This window comes from Balaenoptera acutorostrata, chromosome 3 (genome assembly GCF_949987535.1).
Source record: "Balaenoptera acutorostrata chromosome 3, mBalAcu1.1, whole genome shotgun sequence".
Taxonomy (NCBI): domain Eukaryota; kingdom Metazoa; phylum Chordata; class Mammalia; order Artiodactyla; family Balaenopteridae; genus Balaenoptera; species Balaenoptera acutorostrata.
In genome coordinates, this window is record NC_080066.1 from 56,358,768 (window position 1) to 56,383,367 (window position 24,600).

The 24,600-nt window shown below is 36.5% G+C and overlaps 2 protein-coding genes across 6 annotated transcripts in view; one reads left to right on the forward strand and one right to left on the reverse strand.

Annotated features, from left to right (window-relative positions):
* The window catches only part of LOC130707553 (sterile alpha motif domain-containing protein 1-like), a 28,206-nt gene extending 19,943 nt beyond the window's left edge, over window positions 1-8,263 (reverse strand). The window contains exon 1 of the mRNA XM_057542671.1: window positions 8,144-8,263. Within this exon, the coding sequence (XP_057398654.1) occupies window positions 8,144-8,263 (120 nt within the window). The remainder of the gene's footprint in view (window positions 1-8,143) is intronic.
* The window catches only part of UBE3A (ubiquitin protein ligase E3A), a 90,590-nt gene that overhangs the window by 17,958 nt on the left and 48,032 nt on the right, over window positions 1-24,600 (forward strand). Inside the window, exons 2-4 of one of the 5 annotated variants that reach the window (XM_007179117.2) lie at window positions 8,144-8,207; window positions 10,823-10,942; window positions 14,050-14,094. The exons of 1 other annotated variant lie outside the window; for it this stretch is intronic. In XM_007179117.2, coding sequence (XP_007179179.1) covers window positions 10,923-10,942; window positions 14,050-14,094 — 65 coding nt within the window. In that variant the 5' untranslated portion in view covers window positions 8,144-8,207; window positions 10,823-10,922. Of the gene's footprint in view, window positions 1-8,143; window positions 8,208-10,822; window positions 10,943-12,430; window positions 12,518-14,049; window positions 14,095-24,600 lie in introns of those variants that run through there. 3 more of the 5 variants (XM_057542020.1, XM_057542019.1, XM_057542021.1) reach the window with 3 other exon arrangements.

Consider the following 24,600-nt stretch of genomic DNA (forward strand, 5'->3'; position numbering starts at 1 on the left):
AGTATATTGTTCTGGTTATCTATTGCTCCCTAACAGATCACTCCAAACTTAGTGTACCCCAAACATCAGCAGTCATTTATTTTGCTTATGAATCTGTACTTTTGGCAGAGACTGGCAAGGATAGCTTGTCTTGACTTCAAACATGTCAGCTGGAGTTGTTTGATAACTGAGGTAACCTGATAAGTCGAGGCTGTTATCATCTAAAGGCTTGCTCACACATCTGGATATTGATGCTGGCTGTCAGGACTTCAACTGGAGCTCTGGTCTAGAACACTTAGATGTTGCTTTTGTATATGGTTGCTTGGCTTCATTGCCAAGTGGCTGGCTTCATCACTGTAGAGTGGCTGCATTCCAAGAGTGAGTATCTCAAGAGACCAAGGCAGAAGTGCATGGCATTTTTATAACTTAGCATCAAAAGTCTAGCTTATAAAAGAGCACAGACTTCCACCATACTTTATTGATTGAAAGTCACCGAGGCTGCTCAAATTCAAGGAGAAGGCACATAGACCCCACCAGCTGATGGGAGAATGCCAATGTTAACCTTGTAAGAAGAGCATGTGGGATGGATTATATTGTGGGTGGCCATCTTTAGAAAATACAGTCTGTCACATATACCATTCCATGTGTGTTGACAAATGCTTACATCTTTGCAACACAAAGTCCTATCAAGTTATGGAACCTGTACCCCTTCCTAGCCATTTCCTGCCCCCACATTACCCACACCCCCAAGTCAATCATTGTTCTGATCACTTTAACATAGATTAGTTTAGCTTGCTCTAGAATTCCATATAAATATAAATCATGGTACTTATTTGTATAAGGTTTCCCTTAGCATAATGTTTATGAAATTCATCTATGGTACTGCATGTGTCAGTAGTTTGTAACTACATTCTTCTCTTAAGGGACACCTGGGCTATTTTCAGTTTCTAGCTGTTGTGAAAAGCCTTCAGTGAACAGTTGTGTGAAAGACTTTGTGTCGATATATTTGGTTTCTTTGCTCTTGGGTAAATACCTAGGAGTGCAGTTTGGGTTATAAGATAGTTGCCAGATCTTTTCCCCAAATTGGTTGTTTTGTTTTATACTCTTACCAGCAATTATATGAGAGTTTCCAGTTGTTCTACATTCTTGTCAGCATTCGGGACTGTCAGTCTTTTTGACGTAGCCATTCTGGTAGATGTATAGAGGTTTATCTTCATATTTTGAAGGATATTTATCACTTGATATATAACTCTAGGTTGACATTTTTTTTTCAGCATTTGTTTCTGATGAGAAGTCTGTGGTTATACTTATCTTTCTTCCTCTGTACTTAAAGTCTTTTTATTTACCTCTGGCTTTTCTTTAAGATTTTCTCTTCATTGCTGGTTTTCTTTGTGATTATCCTGCTTAGGATTTATTGAGTTTTTGGTTTTGTTTTTTTGGTCTGTGTTTATGTTTTCATCAAATTCGGAAAAGTGTCAGTCATTATTTCTTCACATGTAGTTTTTTAAAGTTAGCTCTCTTCCTTCTACACTCTTTTTTCCAGGGTTACTCTGGTTACATGTATAATGTTAGACTATTTGATATTATCTTCAGGTCATTAACATTTTTAGTTTTTTTTGGTCTCTCTGTGCTTTAGTTTACTTTGTCTTGTATTTCACTGTCCTTTTTTTTTCCCCTGCAGGGTCAAATACTTTAAGATATTTTATATATTTATATAAATATGTATATATTTATTTACTTTTTGTATTTCTAGACGTTCCATTTGATTTGTTTTCATGTATTCCTTTGAATCCTTGAGCATATTTATAATAGCTATTTAAAAGTTCTTGTCTACTGATTCTATCAATTCTTTCATTTCAGGGTCTATTGATTGGTTTTTCTGTTGGTTATGGGCCGTCTTTTCCTGCTTACATATTTAGTACTTTCCTATTGGATACTGAACATTGTTATAGTCTATTGTTGAGTGGTTGGATTTTGTTGTCTTTTAGAGTGTTAAACTTTGTTTTGCCAGCAAGCTAAGTAACTCGCTGGTCAGCTTGATCCCTTCAAGGCTTTATTAGGGTGTATCTAGAGAAGACTTTACTTTAAGGCTGGTAGCTACTACAAATGCATGGCCCTTCTTAGTTCTCTACTAAATGTCCCCAGTGTCAGCATATTCTCTTCACTCTGGTTGGGAGGAATTTAGGAATCTCCTAGTCCTGTATGAGCACTGGGGATATTTCAGCTCACAGCTCCTCTTTCTCCAGCTTCATATAGTCTTTCCCTTTATTCATGCAGTTTTGTATACAGTGGCAGACTCGAAAGGACCCCCAAGTGACAGATTTCTGGAGACTTTCCTCTGCATAGCTCCCCTCTGTGGCAGTCTGTCTTATTAAAAATTCCACCCACTTCAGCCTCAACTCTGACCTCTTGCTTCTTACCTCAGTGAGACTGCTGTCCTCTGACTGTGTTTCCTCTCCATTGACTCAGGTTGGAAAGCTGCCTCCATGAAGAAATTCAAGCATTGGAAGGGTTCACCTCATTTCTGTTCGTTCTCATGGATCAGTCTCACACTGCCTGTTATCCAGGGTCTGAAAACAGCTGTTTCATATGTTGTCCAGTTTTCTTGTTTATGACTAGAAGCAACTGTTACATACTTTTGGATCTTTCTCTGGACTTAACTTTCTGTTCCACTTAAACATTTAGTTAATGCTCATACCATACTGTGCTTTTTAAAATAAACTTTTGATTGAAGTATAATACACATACAGAAGTGTGTAAGTGTGCACGTAGCTTGTTTAACTTTCACACACTGAGCACACACGTTTAGCCAGCATTCAGATCAAGAAACAAGATCAGCTCTTCTGAAGCCCCTTGTGCTCTCTTTGTCACTACCTCTCTTTCCCCAAGAGTAACCACTATCCTGACTTCTACTAGCATAAATTAGATTTTTCTGTTTTTATATTTTATGTAATTAGAAACAGTCACATTTAGTTGTGTCTGGCTTCTCTCACAACATATTTGTGAGATTCATCCACATTGTTGGTTGTAGTCGGTTGCTTATAATTTCTGTATAGTACACTTGACCCTTGAACTAGGTAGGGGGCTGGGGTACCCATCCCCTGCATAGTCGAAAATCTGCATATATAACTTTACAGTAGGCCTTGAGAACTTTACAGTTCTGTATCTGTGAATTCAACCAATTGCAGATAGTGTGGTACTGTATTAATGTATTTACTGAAAAAAAAAAAAATCCACGTATAAGTGGACCTGCATGGTTCAAACCTGGGTTGTTTAAGGGCCAACTATATTTTGTTTATCATTTTGCTGTTGATGGACATTTTAGTCATTTTTGGTTTGGGGCTACTAAGAATATTGTTACTCTCAATATTCCACTGAACGTCTTCTAGTGAACATATGTACTCATTTCTGTTTGATGTGTACTTAGTGGAATTTTTAAGTCATAGGGTAAATGACTAAACTAAATGATTTACATTTAGTTTTAGTAGATACTGTCAAAGTTTTTTGAAGGGGTTGTATTGATTTTAATTATACTATTTAATATTTTATGCTTTAGTCCCTGGTAGAACAAGTTCTTGGGAGAGAGGCATTATTCTTTGAGAAAAATGAAAGTTTCGTGGCTATTCTTACATGTTTGAGCTTCAAAATAAACTTTTGTTAGATTGGCATTGGGTTAAATTTGTGTTAATTTGGAATTAAAGGATACCCTTGTTTGTTCATCCGTGAATTGCATTTGGAGCTAGTTTAGAATCCTTTGTCAGGCCATGATCCTTATTCCTTTTTTTTTTTTTCCTTGTAGAGGGAGGTGTGGTGTCAAGAAAACAGTCCCATTACTATGAAAATAAACATATGGATGAGATGAGCCCTACCCTCCACCAGCTTACAGCTAGAGACACTGAGAAACGTATTCAGACAGCTATAATGTATAAAATAATAAATTTAGGGTGGAAATTAAGAAATTATTTTATAGTATTAGGAACATATAGTTCCCAGACAAGACAGTGGTTATTTACAGAAGAGCTTAGAGAACTCTGTGAGATACAGCCTTTAAAATGAATAGAGTTTTTTTAAACAGGGCATAATAGGTGGGTGGGGGATGGAGGTTAGCAAAGGAGAGAGAAGTATTTCTGAGTGAAGTGTCGTGAGAAACAAAAGCATTGAAATCAGAAATACAGATGGCCAGTATGTGATAGCCAGTAATCCAATGATGGGACTAGATCAAGTACTTGGTAATGATTTCATAGAGTGGCCAGTAAGGCTTGTATGAATGGGTGGAAGCCGGTGGCAGGGACTTCATATGATAGTTTGAAATTTATCCTGTGGGCATTGGGAAAGTATAGATTTTGAGTATGAGAGTGATATGCCCAAATTTGGGTTTTTAGGAAGATAATTCTAGTGGCAGAGTCAAGGATAGAGGAAAAAGTAAAACTAGATGAAGTAATGAGCATCTGTAACATGACTATGCATGGAGAAAAAAGGATGCAAGTGATATTTCAAAGAAAAAATTTACAGGATTTGGGTATAAATTAGAAGTGTACAAGGGAAGGAGCATGGCCTTTACAATCAGACAATTTGTTTTTAATCTTGTATTCACTAGTTAAATGACCTCCAAAACAAGTCACGTAGAAGAAAACTTTCCTCTTCATAAGATGTTTATCCTGTGAAGTATATTTTGTGAACATTTTCAAGCACTGGAAGTGTAAAAATGAATGATATATATGTTCTCTAAAAGTGTGGTCTAGTCTGAGAGAAGAGGCTGGACTGGCAGGTTTTGGCCAAATTATGTATAGTTTCATCGGAAACGTTACTCTGGAACAAAACCAACAAAGGAATAATTGGGGGCAGTGTTGGAGTGTGGGGGAATTTCTGAGGTAGAATTGATAGCACTGGGTGAACGGTTTGTTGTACTGGAAAGAGAGGGGCCTTCTCTTTAGAATATGACTCAGAATTTTCTAATGGGTGACTGGACTGGTAGTGGTACCATTACCTTCCACGGTTTTTCTTAATATATCTGGGATAAACCTTGCTCATGCCTCAAAGCTCAGTTTATATGTTACTTCATGAAGAACGTCTTTCCTTTTTCCCCAGACTAAGTCAGAATACTGTATATGTACACTTACCATATCCTGGTTTCTTCTTCACAACACTTAACTATGCATTGCAGTTACCTAGTTTATTGTGGTTTTTATTGTGCGCATTTCCCCCATTACATGAGGATACAAGATTGTCTAGTTTCTTTACCACTATGTCTTCATCCACTTAGTAAAACACTCAAACATATTTTTTAACTGAGTTATAATTGACATATAACATTGTATTAGTTTTAGCTAGTAGACATTCTTTGAATGACCTAAAGGTCATATCAAACCATACATTGGTTAGGCTAAATAAAAATGAGGGGGAGTGGGGCTTCCCTGGTGGCGCAGTGGTTGAGAATTTGCCTGCCAATGCAGGGGACACGGGTTTGAGCCCTGGTCTGGGAAGATCCCACATGCCACAGAGCAACTGGGCCCATGAGCCACAGCTACTGAGCCTGCGCGTCTGGAGCCTGTGCTCCGCAACAAGAGAGGCCGCGATAGTGAGAGGCCTGCGCACCGCGATGAAGAGTGGCCCCCGCTCGCCGCAACTAGAGAAAGCCCTCGCACAGAAACGAAGACCCAACACAGCAAAAAAAAACAAAAATAAATTAATTAATTAATTAAAAAAAAAAAGTAGCGATTAAAATACAGATTTTCCATCAAAATTTAGAACACTCCTACCTTTTAAGAAAAAAAAAAATGAGGGGGAGAAAATAAAGAATGGCACCAATTTTTTTCTTTCTGTAACTAGTAGGACAACAAGATTAGGCACATTCAGGGTGAAGTAAGTTTTTTTGGGAATAATTGAGCTTGATTTTAGATGCTAATGAAACATCCAAGTGCATGTGTACTATTGGTAATTGAGAGTAGCAGGCTTATGACTCACGACATGAAGTCTTAAAGATGTAGAGTTAGGGATTGTAAGTATAGAGAGGTGCTATAGGAATGAATGATGACATTGCACAGAAAATTAATTCTTAATCTATGAAAAGGGGCTATTGATAGAAACTTGGAGAGTGGCTGTGATTGAGAGGTAGGAAGATGAACTAGCAGAAGACTTAGTTCCTGTCAGAGGTAGAAGAATACAGGCAAGTACAGCATTATGGAAGTCCAGGAGGGGTGAGAAATGGTTAGCAGTGTGAAATGCAGCAGAGAAAAAGTAGGATTAAGAGGCCATAGGATTTAGGACATACAAGAATGATGATGACTTATATAAGAAAACTTTGAGTATGTGGAAGGTTTTGTATATTAGCATCTGAGCTAATGGTTTTCAGACCTTTCTGGCAGTTAAAGGAAGGAGAGTAAGGAAATGGTACTGTGAAGAGTTAATGGAGTTGAGGGAATTATGTTGAAAGTACTATATGAAAGCAGTGTTTTAAAATTTTAGTCTAACTGCAGAATGGACTAGAATGAGGAGAGCCTAAAGACAGGAAAATTTACACCAGAAAGTTAACAGTCTTTTGTTGTGAAATTTACAAATGTACAAAACTTAATGACTTTCAACAAGTAGCTTTCCCATAAATTTAAGACACCATAAACATGGCATAAAGGAGAACAAGATTGCTGAGTGGACACAATAAAAAAGTGATAGAAAAGGTAGTCTGAAATTAAGTTTGACCTAGGGTTACAAGGAGGTGAAGGAAATAGGCTGTTGGAGAGGAGATAAAGGACGTGACAGATGTAATAGTAATATATATGCACCTGTGTAGAGAGGGAGAGAGAAAGAGTGAGAGCAGGCAGATGGACTATTTTAAGGATAAGTGAAAATGTTACAGGGACAGGTGGATGTAGATTGGTACAGGCATTTCTTATTATTTGATTCATTTCTTATTCTTAGATTATTAGACTGAGCCCTCTGTTGGAGAGGAATGCGGTTATAAATAAAGGCACTAGGTCTGGTGTAAGAGTGCTAATGGTTAAATTTGCAAAGAGTGCAGCTAACATTTCTGGTGCTTACAGTTTCTGTTACTTATCCTATATCTTCGTAGATTTGGTACATTCTATAATTATGTGTTCCTAATCTTCTAAGGCAAAGTTTCTCAAATTGGGGTATGCATATCACCTGAAATGTATGTTAAAAATACAGATTCACACAACCCCATTTTATGTATTGAGTCACAGTCTCTGGAGGTTGAGATAAAGTAAGTATCTGCATTTTTTACAGCTTCCTTAGGTGATTGTATTATAGAACAGAGTTTGAGACTCAGTCCTCTTAACACTTGGTTAATTTAAAAAAAATATTTGTATGCAGTGTATAGTATATTCATTTTCTGCCATCAACCCTGTAGGATGCTGGGTGGGTTTCCTGATTTGGTGGGGGACTTGGTTTCTTCATATGCAATAAAAGGAAATGTATTAAGAGACTTTAGTTCCTGTTCAGCTGAGAAATGATCTGATTATATACAAATGAGTTAAGAATTTACAGTGATTATTTGGATGCATGATTTAAGCTTCAGAATTTGGTTTTTGATAAGAGTTAAGTTTTGATAGATGTATTAAATGTTTAAGAAATAATATGTGCTACCATACACTGAGGCCCTATTATGCTCCAGGCAGCATTGTCCTACATACTTTAAAAATATTTTCTCTATTACAACAACCTGACACCGAAGACTTACAGGTCAAGGGACCTGCCAAAGGCTGCTACTCCAGGAGGTAGTTGGGCAGATGCCCATATATGTACCTAATATAGCAGGTCCTCAGCATATGGAATTTAATTAAAAGCTTAATTGCTGTAGGTATCTGAAGGAATTAGAGGCATGTAGTTAAACAGTTTTCATATATTTTCAGGCCTTTTGGAGGGAGGGAAGAGTAAAGAAACAGCAAGCAGTAAGTTCTGTGGATGAAAATGGGTATCATGGTTCTGCCAGCTGAAAGCACTCAGACCACAGGGCCTGTCTAACCACCTTTCCATGCATCCTGGCAACAGCATTAGGGGCATTTGTCTCTTAATATGTTTCTGGATATTCATAAGTATTACAAATGAATTTGCTTTTATAATAAATTTTAGAAAAAATTTTTTCTATGAAAGTTGTCCATCCAGTTGTCTGTGTAAAAAGAATTGAGTGAGGTGTTTTATATTTTAGGTTAAAAATCTGTAAGAGCCTGATTTTAGAATTCACCAGTTCCTCAGAAGTTTGGCGAAATATGGTATGTTTCTGTTTTATTTTTTGGAATTTAAAATTGCATGTATATCTTAATGTCATGGTTAGAATAATGACAAATGTATTCAGCAAATTTGGGTGTCTGCCATTTTTAAAGCATGTGCTAGGTGCTAAATCACTGTGCTACCAGGTAGACTGTATGAGGAATCCAAGCGGGATTCTGAAGAAGTTTAGAAGAGTATGCTATGAGAAGTAAAATAATTGCATAAGAAGGTTGAGAGGGTGAGTTTGGCTGTTAGGCTATGAGTTAATAATAGCTTCCATTTGTTGGGCTCTTACTATGTGCCAGACACTGTTGTGAACAATATATATGTTTGTTCATCCTCATGACAGCCCTCTGAGATAGATACTACTGTTATCTTAGTTCTGCATATCAGGATACTTAGGCTTGGAGAGGTTAAGTAACTTGCCCAAGATTTTCCATCTAGTAAGTGACCAAACAGGGACTTGAATCCAGACTGACTCTGGAACCTGTTTGCTCTGTGGAGCGCTGGACCTCATGAAAACGGAGGTCTAGAAGAGAGGACTTGCCTCAGTAATTTTCACAATACACGTAGCTCTTTAATGAATTAATTCATCTCAATTAATTAATCAGTTAAAAGGTATTTTGACTTTCTCATTTTTATGTTTACAGGTTGGAAAGTTAGACTTGCATCTTTTAAATCCACATACACTATTAGTCTTTTGAGGAACCCACAGGAAACACTGTTCATTTCAGGGGCGCCTTACCTCTTTCCCATATGACCTCAGGAATATTCTAGGTTTTTATTAGAAAACATGCAACTATGATAGGAAAATCTGGGAAATTTGAATTATATCTTCCAGGGATTAAAAATCTCACTTATAGGCATACCTCAGAGGTATTTCAGGTTTAGTTCTAGACCACCGCAATAAGGCAAATAAAGCTAATCATATGAATTTTTTGGCTTTCCAGTGCATATAAAAGTTACGTCTACGCTATACTACAGTCTATTAAGTGTGCCATAGCATTATGTCTAAAAAAGTAATGTACATACCTTAATTACAAAATATTGCTAAAATATGCTAACCATCATCTGAGCCTTCAACGAGTTGTTGTAGTAACATCAAAAGTTACTGATCACAGATCACCATAACAAATATAATAATGATGAAAAAGTTTGAAATATTGCAGGAATTACCAAAATGTGACACAGAGACATGAAGAGAGCAAATGCAGTTGGAAAGATGGCACCAATAGACATGCTTGATGCAGGGCTGCCACAAACCTTCAGTTTGTAAAAAACACAATATCTGTGAAGCACAATAAAATGAAGTATGCCTGTATTGGAGTCCCCTAAAGTTAATGTATTCTTAGGCCAACTCTCACCCTTATCTGAATTTGAAGCCCAAGTTCATAGGCTGCAGAGGTATGGGCTTAAGCATTGATGTTTCATCCCTTCTCTTGGGGTTCTCAGATAACTTGCTGTTTTATATAGGGCTCTGGATCCATGCTGTAAACCACCTTCTGTGGTTGTCTGTTGTCACTTGGAAGGTGTTAACTATCAAGGATCTTTTTTTTTCTCTCCTAATTTTCTCATCTTTCCTTAGTTCACTTTTCAGATTTGGCCTGGATATATAGTTTGGTAGGGAAATCATCAGGGGAAAAACTAGTTGCAGGACATGAGCTCTTGATTCTGGGATATTTCAGATGTGTATCTTTGCCTGAAACTACAGTGTGATTAGGATGCCTGATAAATGTGAACCATGATAATCAGGAATCAGGAACGTTCAGCTAAGGCCAAGTAAGAGGATCAAAAGATACTAGGTTGAGGGAGGAGGAAATGTTTTCATATTTTGCCATTCTCTCTCATGAAATTGAATATTAGTGGATTTATGGCTGATGTGGAGAACATGTTTTCATGAAATACCCAAGGAGTTTTGGCTAATGTTAAATTATCCTATTTAAATATGGAATAAGTAGGAATAGACTGGGGGGTGGTGGTGTGTGTGTGTATCTGTGTGGGTGTGGGTGTATAACTATTCCATTAAGCATTTGACTACCTGGAAAACTCTACTACTGTTAGTCCCATTTAAATTATTGTAATTGTGGGGTGTCAATCCATATTTTAAATCTTTGTTCATATTTTTAAATCATGAGACTCTATAGCAAAACTAAATGAAATCACAAAATACTAACTCTGGATAGGCAGTCAGTATATCTGGGTTTTTAATCCTAGTCCTGGCTTTAACACTAATACTAAAATCTTGGGCAAGTCAATTAATCACTCTAAGGCTGCTTGGTTTTTTCTTTTTCTTTTTCTTTTTTAAAATTCTTTCTATAGTATCTGCTCTGAATAGGTAGAGCCCAAGTTGTCTTTAGACTTAAGATGCCGTTGAGCAAAGTGCTTTGTAAACTGTAACACTTCATAAAAGTACAGGAGATTATTATATTTTCTCAAGTGAAGAAATCATTAAAGGAAAAAAAAATGCTGGAAAATAGTCCTTAAAAACATTTCTATAATTACTCTTCTGATGAATGTTGCATTGGCACCTAATTTGAACCTTTGAAGATTATTTTTGAACAATGAATTGGGTTTATATGTTAAAGTGTTCTAACTAAAGATTTGTTTAATTTATTAGAGTTATTAAACCTACGCTCAGATCAAGTTAGCAGCTAGACTGGTGTGACAACCTGTTTTTAATCAGTGACTCAAAGCTGTGATCACCCTGATGTCACCGAATGGCCACAGCTTGTAAAAGGTAATTTTGAATGTTATTTTACAGCCTTTAAAAGGCTGTCATTGTAAAATACATGCTGTAAAAAAATGAAGAAAATATATAGTTGGCAGGAATACTGACTGCTAAGAATAGTGGACCTAAGAGTTGACCTGTTTCTCCATTTAATCTCCTTCCTAAAATATTTTGTGCCTTTTCCCCAGACCTATCTGTATGAATAAACAGGAAAGTATTTCTAAAAAATTTCAAGCTTTTAAATAAACATTTTATTATGAACATTAAAAAAACTATGAAAAAAGTCTTAATATGCATTTTAAAGTGTGCTTATGTGGTGAGAGTTTTAATAAATATAGTATACTTGTCTCTCCTAGAGAGTTACAGTGGAAGGGCTTGCAGGCTAGAGAAGCTGCACCTCATAGAAATCTCTTTTCTGATTTGTTATTCTGACGAACTTTAGGTTAACCTAAGTCAATACTTTTTGGGTTTTTTTCTCCTTTGATTATATGTCCTCAATTTGGTAAAATTACAATATGTACCAGATCCTTACTTCCAAGAACTTGAGAGTAAAGAATAAAGAGACTCTTCAGGGGCTAAATTAAAGCTTGGAAACTATTGTTAGATCTTAGGTATTTTATAATTTTGAGAGTTTGGATCCTAATTTTAGGATATTCTTTAGTAAATTATTTAGAAAATTAGTAAAATATTTAGAATAAATAATATTCTAATTATTTAGAATATTTAGAATAAAACAGACAGAATACAATAAGCAGAATGACTAGAAATTTATTCAGGCAGGTACTATTACTTATTGCTCACTGTAAGGTAAAAGGTGCTTCTATTTGTTCAGCGTATATTCAGCTTTCTCTGATTAAAAAACGATTTTTGTTTTGAGTAAAAAACAATTATGCTAACTCTGTTTAAGAGACCTAGGATAGATTGTTTTAAGGTAATAATCTTCAATCCTTATTCTTTTGTTCTTCTTGTTGACTGAATTGGTTTAAATTACTTGGTTTGACTTAAAAGTGGTTTTTGGTAGCTCACATTAATATATGTTAATGTTAAATGATCTAGTTTATTTACAGTAATTTGATGACATTTTGGTGCTAATGTTTACATATCCTCTTGTTTAGAGAATAGACTTTGGAAAATAGAATGTAGTTACCATTTGATGTATTTAACCTCTATCCCATTTCAGAATCTCAAAACTTTGCAGCAGTTACAAATTGTGCTTCTGAGACTTGGATTTGTTTTTCCTCTTGCTTGCATCTTACCTTTTTGCAGTAGCAGTTTAATTTCCCTGTCATTGTGTCCTCATTTTTTCCCCTCTCTCTCTTTCCCTGTTAATTTTAAAAGTTTTGCCGCCTACATGTATGAAAGCTTCTAATCTGCCTCTCTTCCCTTAGTGCCAGCAGGTTTATTTTTTGTTTTGCAAGCCTGCTCTGCCTCCTTACAGTATGACATCTGATGCTGGAGGGTCGCACTTTCAAAAATGAGTCAGCTGGTACATGGGGTTATCATCACTTTTTAGCTCTTCTGTCTGAGAGATACAAGTTTGGAAGCAATCTTGGGGTACTTACCCACAAGGCTGGTGGAGACCAGGTGTGTCACAAAGGTGATTTGCTTGCTCCCTGGGGGAGAGGGTGGAGTGAAATTTTTGCATTTGTGTCACTGCCAAGTCACTGCCACCTCCAGCATGCCCCAGTTTTTAGTTCTAATATCATTTTGTGCAAAATTGAAAATGTAAATATACTGCAAAGAAGATCTAAAATAAATATTTGAGCTGCTGGATTTTTTTTTTATTTTTTATTTTTATTTTTTGCATTCTTGTCCTTGGACCACTCAGTGAGGGGTAATTTTGAAAGTCTGATAAAGAAGTGAGTTTTTTAAAATCTAAGAAATATGGAAAACAGATTCTTTTCTATTCTGGTGGCTCTGATTTTAAGATTCTCTTGTTAAAAGTTGTTTGAATTTGAAGTCTCAAGTCAGTGATAAATTTACAAATCAAGTCCTTGTAATGTCAGTTTGAAAATCTAGCTTTTGACCTCTAAAAAATATTTTACCTGTTTTGTGAATTGAAAGTGTCAGAAATCAGTATTACGTTGATTCACCTTAATACAATATATATTGATTGATGCTGGTTGTAAAAGTGAATAGAGTAACAGGAATTTATTTTTAACAGCATGGTGGGGTTGGCAAAATTGGTTCATGCCCCAAAATGAAAATAAAAGGCTTCTTAGTGTCTTAGAATTTTCAGTATTTCTACTTAAAATAGCAGCAGTATATTAAAAAAAAAAAAAGAAAATAACTGGGAACTATTTATAACTGAAGTCAATTCACAGTTATCCACAGCAAAATTTTAATACCCTAAGATGGTACAATTTTGACAGGTAGTACATCCTGTCAGTGTATTTTCAGGGAAACCTACTTTGATTGTTGAAATAAGGTAATCATGATCAGAATGGTAAAACAGACTTAAATGTCTCAAAATTCCTAAGGGTATTAGATTGAAATTTGAATTATCTACAGCAGAGGTTGGCAAACTTTTTCTTAAAGGGCTAGGTAATAAATATTTTAGGCTTTGTGTGCCACGTCTCCGACAGAGTTTCTCAGCTCTGCTTTTGTAGTGTAAAAGCGGCCGTAAATACATGAGCGTGATTCTGTGCCAGTACAACTTTACAAAAATAGGCGGCCAACCCAGGCCTTAGTTTGTCATCCCAGGCAGTAGTTTGCTGATCCCTCATCTAAAGCTTGGGACTGTTAATACCAGTGAATACTTTTGATATTGTGTGGATAACCAATACTTGGCTGTAGAAGGTTTCATAGTTGTGGGTTTTTATTATAAATATTTGACTTTGTGAATTATGATTTATTACACTGGTTTGTATGTTGGTATCTAAATATAGTGTTTACAGTTTCCTTTCCTTAAAAAAAAAAACAGAGTTTTTATTAGTCTAGCCCTTACAATAAATGTGTTGTATGGCAATCTGATTTGATCACTTTTTTCTCATGTTGAACTTTTAAAACTGTTAACCATTAAATCTTGTTTTCAAATTTGTCTTCCAAAATAAAATGTTTGCCCCTTTTTGAAATATGGAATATTTTGCTTAACTTTCCTGAATTGCATTTTACAGATCATCAGGAGAACCTCAGTCTGACGACATTGAAGCTAGCCGAATGTAAGTATAACTTGGTTGAGGCTGTGGTGTCTTTTAAGTTGCCCTAGATTGCTTTAAATGGTATCACATAATTTGAAAATAATTTCCAGTTAAAGAGAGTATAATGCTTTAAAAAGTAAATTGGAAGATAGGAATACGCATGTCTAATATTTTCCCTACCAAATAAATACCTCTAAATCTTGGTAACATGCTACTAGATTACTGCTTCTGGATAGATAATTGCATGCCCCTGGATTCTTGTATGTTTTTGCTCACCTAGCAGTTTTGGGGAAAGAGTTCAGCTTAACAATCATTTATTAAGTGCCTGCTGTGTATAAGATATTGGGTGCTGTGTTGTGGATACAGAGATGCATAAGATTAGTTCCTAACCTACAGAAATTTAGTCTACTCAGTGTGAAAGACCCAGAAGCAAATCATTTCAATCATTGTGGTAGAAGGATACCCAGGATGGAACATGAGCATAAAGAAGTACCAGGGTACTCAAGTACCCTGATGCAATAGGGACCTAATCCAGATGGCAGGGAAATAGGGGTGATCAGGGAAGGCTAAGTTAAGTCTTGAAGTGTGACTGGGAGTTAGGTAGCACATTCTAGGCAGAAGCAGGAGCAGAGTTATAGAGCAGCATAGTGAATGTAGGGAACAGTAGGCAGTTGATGATTCTTAGATCATAGGCTGACTGAAAGGTAGGAAATTGAAGGAGATGAGACTTGAAAGAAAGGACTAGGTACTTGCATGCTATGTAAAGGACCTTGGCCTGTCTCTCACAGGTATTTGGGAGTCAGTAAAGAATTTGCTAAGTAGGGGTAGTAACCTTGTTAGGTGTATATTTTTAATAACTTTGCCAACAGGGAAGCAGGATTGAGGAGAAATCATGTGGTGGTACGTTGACCAGGGCTTCAGTCAATGAGGGCCTAAATAAGGGCAGTGGTATATTAGGAATTCAAGATAAAGTTTTCTGGATGAAAGAAAAATGGAAGGTGAAGTAGGTCAGACTTCAGTGATTAGTTGTGAGAATATAAGAAGTTCAAGATAATATGAGAAGTGGTAATTGTTGAAGCAAGGTTTTTAAGATAGTAAGGGTTGGAATGAAGAATATAGGTGTAGGGATTTCTCTTGAATAAGAGCAAAGACCCTCATCTTACGAAACTAGAAGAAGGAAGTAAAAATGCATATGTGATGTTAAATGTGTTGGTAGGTAAGAATGGGGAAGTCAAAGTCATTTGTGTCTGAACTGTCAATTGTCTTAGTAAATTAGGTCAGCTACACCACTGTGTGCTTCTTGAAAAAGTGGTTGTGGATTAAACTTGGGGCATGCAGACTTAAACAGCAGATTTCTTTACTGAAAATAGTGGAAATCCTTTAAAATGCTGATGTACATTGTGCATCTCCAAGAAGGGGCTATAAAATGTATTTCTCAAATTTATGTGTCCATGTAACCTTTAAAAAAAATTTTTTTGTGGTAAAATACACATAACAAAATTTACCATCTTTACTGCTTTTTTTTTTTTTTTTTAAAGATTGATTGATTGATTGATTGCTATGTTGGGTCTTTGTTTCTGTGCTAGGGCTTTCTCTAGTTGCAGCAAGCCGGGGCCACTCTTCATCGCGGTGCGTGGGCCTCTCACTATCGTGGCCTCTCTTGTTGCGGAGCACAGGCTCCAGACGCGCAGGCTCAGTAGCTGTGGCTCATGGGCCCAGTTGCTCCGTGGCATGTGGGATCTTCCCAGACCAGGGCGCGAACCCGTGTCCCCTGCATTAGCAGGCAGATACTCAACCACTGCGCCACCAGGGAAGCCCTTTACTGTTTTTAAGTATACAATTTAGTGGTATTAAGTACATCCATATTGTTGTGCAGTCATTGCCACCATCATCTCCATAACTCTTTTCATCTTGCAAAACTGAAACTGTACCTGTTGAACAATCACTCCCCATTCACCCTTCTCCCTAGCCCCTGGCAACCACCATTCTACTTTCTGTCTTTATGATTTTAACGACTCTACCTCATATACTCTGAGCGCCCACAATATTTGTCTTTTTGTGATTGGCTTATTTTACTTACGTAGCATGATGTCAAGGTTCATCCCTGTTGTAGCATGTCAGAATTTTCTTCCTTTTTAAGGCTGAATAATCTGTTGTATGTATGTAACATATTTTGTTTATCCATTCATCTGTTGATGGACACAGGTTGCTTATGTTTTAGCTATTGTGAATAATGCTGCAATGTACAAATACCTCTTTGAGACCCTACTTTTATTTCTTTGGGTATATACCCAGAAGTGGGATTGCTGGATCATATGGTAGTCCTATTTTTAATTTTCTGAGGAACCTCTGTACTGTTTTCTACAGTGACTGCACCAAATTAGCATTCTGACCTAATAATGCACAAAGGTTATAATTTCTCCACATTCTCATCAACATTTGTAATTATCTGTTTTTTTCATAGTAGCCATCCTAATGGGAGTAAGGTGATATTTCTTGGTAGTTTTGTGACCCTGTAACTTTTTTTTTTGTAATAAATTTATCAGTCTATCTATTTATCTATTTATGGCTGTGTTGGGTCTTCGTTGCTGCGTGCGGGCTTTCTCTAGTTGCGGCGAGCAGGGGCTACTCTTCGTTGCTGTGCGTGGGCTTTGCATTGCGGTGGCTTCTCTTGTTGCAGAGCACGGGCTCTAGGCACGTGGGCTTCAGTAGTTGTGGCATGCGGGCTCAGTAGTTGTGGCTTATGGGCTCTAGAGGGCAGGCTCAGTAGTTGTGGCACATGGGCTTAGTTGTTCCGCAGCATGTGGGATCTTCCTGGACCAGGGGTTGAACCCATGTCCCCTGCATTGGCAGGAGGATTCTTAACCACTGAGCAACCAGGGAAGTCCTGACTGTAACTTTTTAAGAAACATTTTCAGGTAGTTCTTGTGGAACATGGAGTTTGGTTAGGGGATTTGAGAAGACTGAATACTTGGAAAGTTATTGGGGGAAATGGGTGAAGAAGTGGACCAAATATTATTGACAGTCTCATGCTACTGAGTGGCCAGCTAAGGTTAGCTTACTGCATACTTGCAGTTTAAAGACTTTTCTTTAATAGCTAGAAGAAGATGCATGCTATTTCAGGGTTGGCTATTAGAGCATATGGGAAGTGGCATGTGTGTAGAGTGTTAACATTGGAGTAGTTGAACTTATATGTCATTGGCGATGGCCACTGTTGGAAAGGTTGTGATGCCAGGTGAAGATGTTGGGTTGTTTACAAAAAGCCTGATGGGTCAAAGAGATAGTTCAGTATAAGTGAAACTCTTACAAGGATAGATGATAATGATCAGAGCCTAAGGTAGTGATTGGCTGAAATTGAGAGGAGGTGAGGGACCCTCAAGTCAAGAAAGTCAAATATTTTGGGGGCTAGAGTGTTGGGATAGATCATGCACACAGACATGGAAGTCACAATGCCAGCAATATAACTCGGGAAAAGTAGAGCCTTTAGTATATGGGTATAATTTACCAGACCAGAGAGGGAAGGAAGAAGGATTTCAGGTAGATAACGTGAGTTTCAAAGAATAAGTTGTGTTTGTGCTGTGCTTTGTTTTGTTTGGGGGGATGGGCATTATTTTTAATATAAGCAATTAGAATAATAATGGTGCACTTAGGGGTTTGAGTTGTCTATGGAACCCTCACCTAAAAAGGTTGCAACATAAGAAAAGCCTTTGTGGGTAAATCAGGTTTTAGTGAAAGCTAAGAGATTGAGGAACCATTATATAAAGCAGTTGAAGATAGGTGACAGCCTATATCATAAATGTATTTCTAGAAATCTTGGTGGAGGAGGTTAGATGGATAAATCAAGAGTAAAGAATGGAAAAGGAAAGATGGAGGCTTGCATTTTGTAGTAAAAACCAAGTATGGCAAGAATGTGAGGTTGATACAGTTTCTCAAATTCCTGTACCTGTAGAAATTGTAATCAGGCAGTAATTTAGTAAGATTTGTTCTACCTTAATCTTGTGGGTATTGATTTACAAAATAGGTGATGAAGGAGTCTTGTTTTTACCTAAGAATTAGCTAGTGTGTTTTATTAATGGCAACATCTTAAATTTATTAAAGCATGATTTTTTTTTTAGCACTTTGAGATGCATTTGCATTTGACATCCTTTAACTAGGGAACACCTTGAGTACATTTAAAATAGTAATTTATATAAAATTAAAGAATATGCCTGTTTGCTTTTAGGAATTCCTAGTGTCACCCATTTCCTAGAGTACAGAAAAACATAGTAAAAGTTTTTAAGAGCTGCATGCTAATTTATAGTTTAGCCTAGAAATAGAACTAACACAATAACCCAGATCTTTTTATTCAATTATATGTATTATGTACTTGGATTTGGTTTAAATTTATATATACCATGTAGTAGTCTTTTTGCACATATTAATTTAGACTCTTTAATTTTCTTAATGTTTTCAAAGAAGTTTCTAGTAACTTCAGATTTCTTATCTTTGGTAGTTACTCCCCAACCCTATCTCTAACACTTAGGCTATGTTTTCAGGTATATAACTAATACAGTAAATGGAACCAAGGGTAAATGTATCAAGTGATTTATGGTTCAGTGTTTGGAAAGCCTATTTTTTCTAAATGTTGGAATGACCAAGGACCTAGTTCTCAGGCCATCATTATCTATTCTCTCTAGGTAAGAACTTTACCATATATACTGTGACAACTTGCATATTTTCATCTCCAACTCTGACTTACCTTCTGAATTGTAGACATATATATACAATAATTGGATGTCTGATTCTCACACTTAAGTCCAAAATAAAATAGAGCTCTTGATTTTCATCCTCTCAAATCTGCTTCTCTTGTAATCTTTTTGCCATTTTAATCAGTGGCAACTCTTCTTTTCTTCCATTTCATCCAAAGTTTTGTTTTGGAAGCATCCTTGTTTTCTCTTTGTCTCACTCAGCTCATCAGCAAATCCTATTGACTCCACCTTTAAAATAAATTGATACTTCAACTTTTATTTTTAAACACCATTTCCACCTCAACCACTCTGATTAAAGCCATCAATTGCCAAAAGAATGAAGTTGTTTCCCAGTAGTCTTGCTGCTTCTGTACTTACCCCTTACCAAGGTATTTTCTATGTAGCAGCCAGAGTGATCTTTTTTAAGATCGAAGTTAAACTGTGTTACTTATGCTCAAAACCTTTCAAAGGCTTCCCATCTCTCTCAGAGTAAAATCAAAGGATCTACAAGGCCCTGTATGAACTTCCTTTCACTTCTGTGACCTTTCCATTTTCTCTTGACCATTTTTGTCTACACTGGCTTTATGCTCTTGCCCTTAATGTTTTGGTGTTCTTAAGACTTGTGCCTGTTTTCTCTGACCCTTCTCTGTGATATCCACATGGCCTCCTTTCTTACTTGCTTTAGAGCTCTTAAATGATGCCTTATCAGAGAGGCCTTCCTTGACCAACTTTCTTCAAAGAATGGTCATGCTCTCTCTTCCCTATGCCCCTTCCTGTGCTGTATTTATCTTCATGGGATTTAATGTCATCTGACTGGTTTCATATTGATTTCTTTGTTGTCTGGCTCATTTAATACTATCAATAGCATGGAAGCCTAATGAGAGTGCCGGGCATACAAGCGGTAGTCAGTAAATATTTATTATGTAAAAGAGTGAAATGACTACAATTATGTAAAATGTTTATTTCTACCTTTTCAATTCCCTTGTAGAAATGTAGGAAGAATTTTCTGGGATCACCTAAATATAAATAAACTGATATATATGTACACAGCCTACAGAACTTGGGTAATAACATCTTCTTGAGTACTTACCATATGACAAGCCATTGTGCTCAGTACTGTACATGCATTATATCATAGGAGAAGTAAGCCTTTTATCAGAATAGACTATGGTGATATAACTTGTGTCCTCTGAAAGAGATTGTAGAGAATTGGTATAGTTTCTTCCTTAAATTTTTGTTAAACCCTTCTGCTGGTGGTGCTTTCTGTTTTGGAAGGTTATTTTTTAATTGATTTAATATCTTTAATAGATATAGGCCTACTCAGGTTGTCTATTTCTTCTTGTGAGTTTTGGCAGATTGTGTCTTTCAAGGAATTGGTCCATTGCATCTAGGTTATCAAATTTGTGGGCATAGAATTGTTCATAGTATTCCTTTATTGTTTTTTTAATGTCCATGTGATTTGTAACAATGTGCCCTCTTTCATTTCTGATATTAATAATTTGTGTGCCTTCTCTTTTCCTTAATTAGCCTGGTTAGAGAATTACCAGTTTTACTATTGATCTTTTCAAAGAACCAGCTTTTGATTTTGATTTTTCTCTGTGGATTTCCTTTTTTCAGTTTCATTGATTTCTGCTCTAATTTTTATTATTTCTTCTGCTTACTTTGGATTTAATTTGCTCTTTTTTCTAGTTTACTAAGGTGGGAGCTTAGATGATTGATTTTTTTTTTTTTAAGATCTTCTTTTCTAATAAATGCATTCAATGTTATGAGTTCCCTCTAAAGCACTGCTTTCACTGTATCTCACAAATTTTGATAAGTTGTGTTTCTTTCAAAATATTTTTTAGTTTCTCTTGTGAGTTTTTTCTTTGACTTGTGTTACTTAGAAATGTGTTGTTTAATCTCCATGTATTTTGAGATTTTCCAGTTATATTTCTGTTACTTATTTCTAGTTTAATTCCATTATAGTCTGAATGTAGACATTGTATGATTTCTTTTCTTTTAAATGTGTTAAGGTGTGTTTTTTGGCCCAGAGTGTGGTCTCTCTTGGTGAATGTTCCATTGGAGTTTGAGAAGAATGTGTAATCTGTTGTTGGATGAAGTAGTCCAGAGATGTCGATTATATCCTGTTGATTGATGGTGCTATTGAGTTCATCTGTGTACTTAATGATTTTCTGCCTGCTAGATCTGCCCATTCCTGATAGAGAGGTATTGAAGTCTCCAACTATGGTAGTGGATTCATCTGTTTTTCCTTGCAGTTCTATCACTTTTTACCTCATGTAATTTGATGCTCTGTTGTTAGGTGCATACACATGAAGGATTATAATATCTTCTTGGAGAACTGACCCATTTCTCATTATGTAATGCCCTTTTTTAACCCTGATAACTACTTTGCTTTGAAATCTGCTCTGGCTGAAATTATTTATTTTATTTTATTTTATTTTTGGCTGCATTGGGTCTTTGTTGCTGTGTATGGGCTTTTCTCTAGTTGCAGCGAGCAGGGGCTGCTCTTTGTTGCAGTGCGCAGTCTTCTCATTGTGGTGGCATCTCTTGTTGCAGAGCACAGGCTCTAGGCGCGCGGGCTTCAGTAGTTGCGGCACATGGGCTCAGTAGTTGTGGCTTGTGGGCTCTAGAGCACAGGCTCAGTAGTTGTGGCACACGGGCTTAGTGGCTCTGCAGCATGTGGGATCTTCCCGGACCAGGGATTGAGCCCATGTCCCCTGCATTGGCAGGTGGATTCTTAACCACTGTGCCACCAGGGAAGCCCTCTGGCTGAAGTTAATATAGCTACTCCTGCTTTGTTTTGATTATCGTTAGCATGGTATATGTTTTTTCTATCTTTTTAAATTTATATGTGTCTTTATATTTAAAGTATAGACAACATATAGTTGGATCTTATTTTTTGATCCACTCTGACATCTCTTTTAATTGGTGCATTTAGACCATTAATGTTTAAACTGATTATTGATACAGTTGGTTTAATATCTAACATGTTTGTTACTATTTTCTATTTGTTGCGCTTGTTTTTTGTTCCTATTTTTGTCTTCTGTTCTTTTTCTGCCTTTTGTTGTTTTTACTTGAGCATATTATATGATTCCATTTTCTCTCCTTTGTTAGCATATCAGTTATCCTACATTTTTACTTTTTTCAGTGGATGTCATAGAGTTTGCATTTACATCTAATCTTAGTCCACTTTCAAATAATGCTATATCACATCACAGGGAGTGTGAGTACCTTGTAATAACAAAATAACCCTAATTCCTCCCTCCTATTCTTTGTATCATTGCTGTCATACATTTCACTTGGATAATAGCATATATACACATATATACATATATAAGCGTATATATACACATGTATGAGCATATATGTACACACTCGTATATGTACACACACATAAGTATTCGTAACCAAATACATAATGGTATTATTTTGAACAAACTGTTACCTGATAGGTCAGTTAAGATTAAGAAAAATAAAAGGTTTTACTTTACTTTCCACTTATTTCTTTTTCAGTGCTCTTCCTTTATGTAAATTTGAGATTCTGATCTGTATCATTTTCCTTCTCTCTAGAGAACTTCTTTTAACAAGAAGGCTGGTCTACTGACAACAAATGCCCTGAATTTTTATCTGTCTGAATCTTTATTTCTTCCTCACTTTTGAAGAAGAATTTCACAGGGTACAGAATTCTAAGTTGGTGTTTTTTTCCCCTTAACACTCTAAATATTTCATTTCACTCTCCTTTCGTAGTTTCTGAGGAGAAGTCAGATGTAATTCTTATTTTTGATCTGCTGTAGGTAAGGAGTTTTCCTCCTCTGGCTTCTTTCAGAATTTTTTCTTTACCTTTGATTATCTATAGTCTGAAAATGATATGCCTAAGTGTAGGGTTTTTGGGGGGGCATTTATCCTGCTTGGTGTTTTCTGAGCTTCCTGGATCTGTTGTTTGTGTCTGATATTAATTTGGGGACATTCCCAGTCATTGTTTCAAGTATTTCTGATAGTCCTTTCTCTTCTTTTTCTGGTATCCCCTGTATGTGTATGTTACACTTTTTATAGTTGTCCCACAGTCCTTAGATAGTCAGTTTTGTGTTTGTTAGTCTTTGCTCTCTTTGCTTTTCAGTTTTCGGTGATTCTATTGATATATCTTCAAGTTCAGAGAGTCTTTTCTCAGTCTACTGAGAAAAGTTGTTTCCAGTCTACTATTAAGCCCATAAAAGACATTTTTAAATTGTGTTTCAATGTTTTTGATCTCTAGGTTTGTTTGTTTTAGTTCTTTCTTAGGATATCCATCTCTCTGTTTACATTGTTCATCTGTTCCTACATGCTGTCCACTTTATTCATTAAAGCTAGTAAATTATATATTAACTAGCTCTTAGTTGGGTTAAATTTCTGGTGTGTTAATTCCAACATCCCTGACATTTCTAGTTCTTATGCTTGCTCTGTGGTTACAAATAGTTTTTTTTGCCTTTTAGTATGCTTTGTAATTTTTTCTTAATAGCTGGACATGATTTCCCAAGTAAAGGAATTGCTATAAATAGGGCTTTAGTAATGTGATAGTGAGATGTAAGGGGAAAGGAAGCATTTGATAATATCCCATCAGGGTAGGCTCTGGTAAACTAGTTTGCCTGAGGACAGGCCTTGGTAAGAAGAATAGAGGGCTCTGGTGTGTCTCAAAATGGTTCCTTTCCTCCTCCCCCTGCTGGAAGCATGAGGGGATTTTCCCCAGTACTTGCTTTGAGAACCTGCTTGAGCTTCTTGGGGTAAGTCTCATAAGAACTGTGGGGGCTCCCCTGTGATTGGCCCCCCTTAGAGTTTTTAACTCTAGACTTACCTATGCTCAGTCTCCTGTCCTGTCACAGGTTCCTGCTTGTGGATCTCTGCTTCAGTAAAACTGTGACTCCCTGTATTTGCCTGTCTCTTCAGTATTAGGGACAACGGTTTGCAGTTTATGTTCTCCCTCCCTAGGGATTCAAGAAGAGTTGTGGATTTTTTAGTCTCTTTAGCTTTTTACTTGTTATTGGATTGGAGAAGTGACTTCCTAGCTCCTTACTTGTGGAACCAGAAATCAGAAGTTGAGATATAGCTTGGATGCTGTTTTCAATATGGAGTGGGAGAAAATATTTCTATACAACTTCCAACTCAAATATACTTACATGTGTATAAAAACATTTATGGATTAAATAACATCTTGAAATACATTCTGAAGTAAAAGATACAAATCTCTTCAACCAAATAAAGATAGCTCTTCTGTTTTCAGGTTTCTCTCCTATGGGTTCTGAGATAGCACGTTCTTCTTCTTCAGACTGAGCCTTTGCATATTCTTTTGTGTGCATCTGATATACCTAAGAAAGTGGGAGGTATCCTGACATCTGTTTCCCTTTATGGTTAAGTACTAGAAAAAGATAGAGTTAATTGACACTGTTATCTAGACAATATCAGGAGAGAAATTGAAGACTCCTCATTGAGGCTCTGAAGTTCACTAGGTTATTTATTAATTTATTAATAAATAAGTTATTGGATCATGTGTCTCAGGGAGCTTACCATGTAATTAATAGGCAGTTATTATAAGGTGTACTGAGAGTAGGTACAGGTTACTGTGGGAGCAGCAGTCGTGATCCTGGAAATGATAGCTAAGCTGAATCTTTGAGGATGATTAGTTATAAATGTAGAGATCATAGTATTCTAGGCAGGAAGAAAAACTTTTTTAAGACCTGGAGCCAAGGAAGACAGCAGAACAAATCCTCTGAACTGTTATGCTGGAATACAGAGTTAAGAGATGGGAGAAGTGGCAAAAAATGTAGTT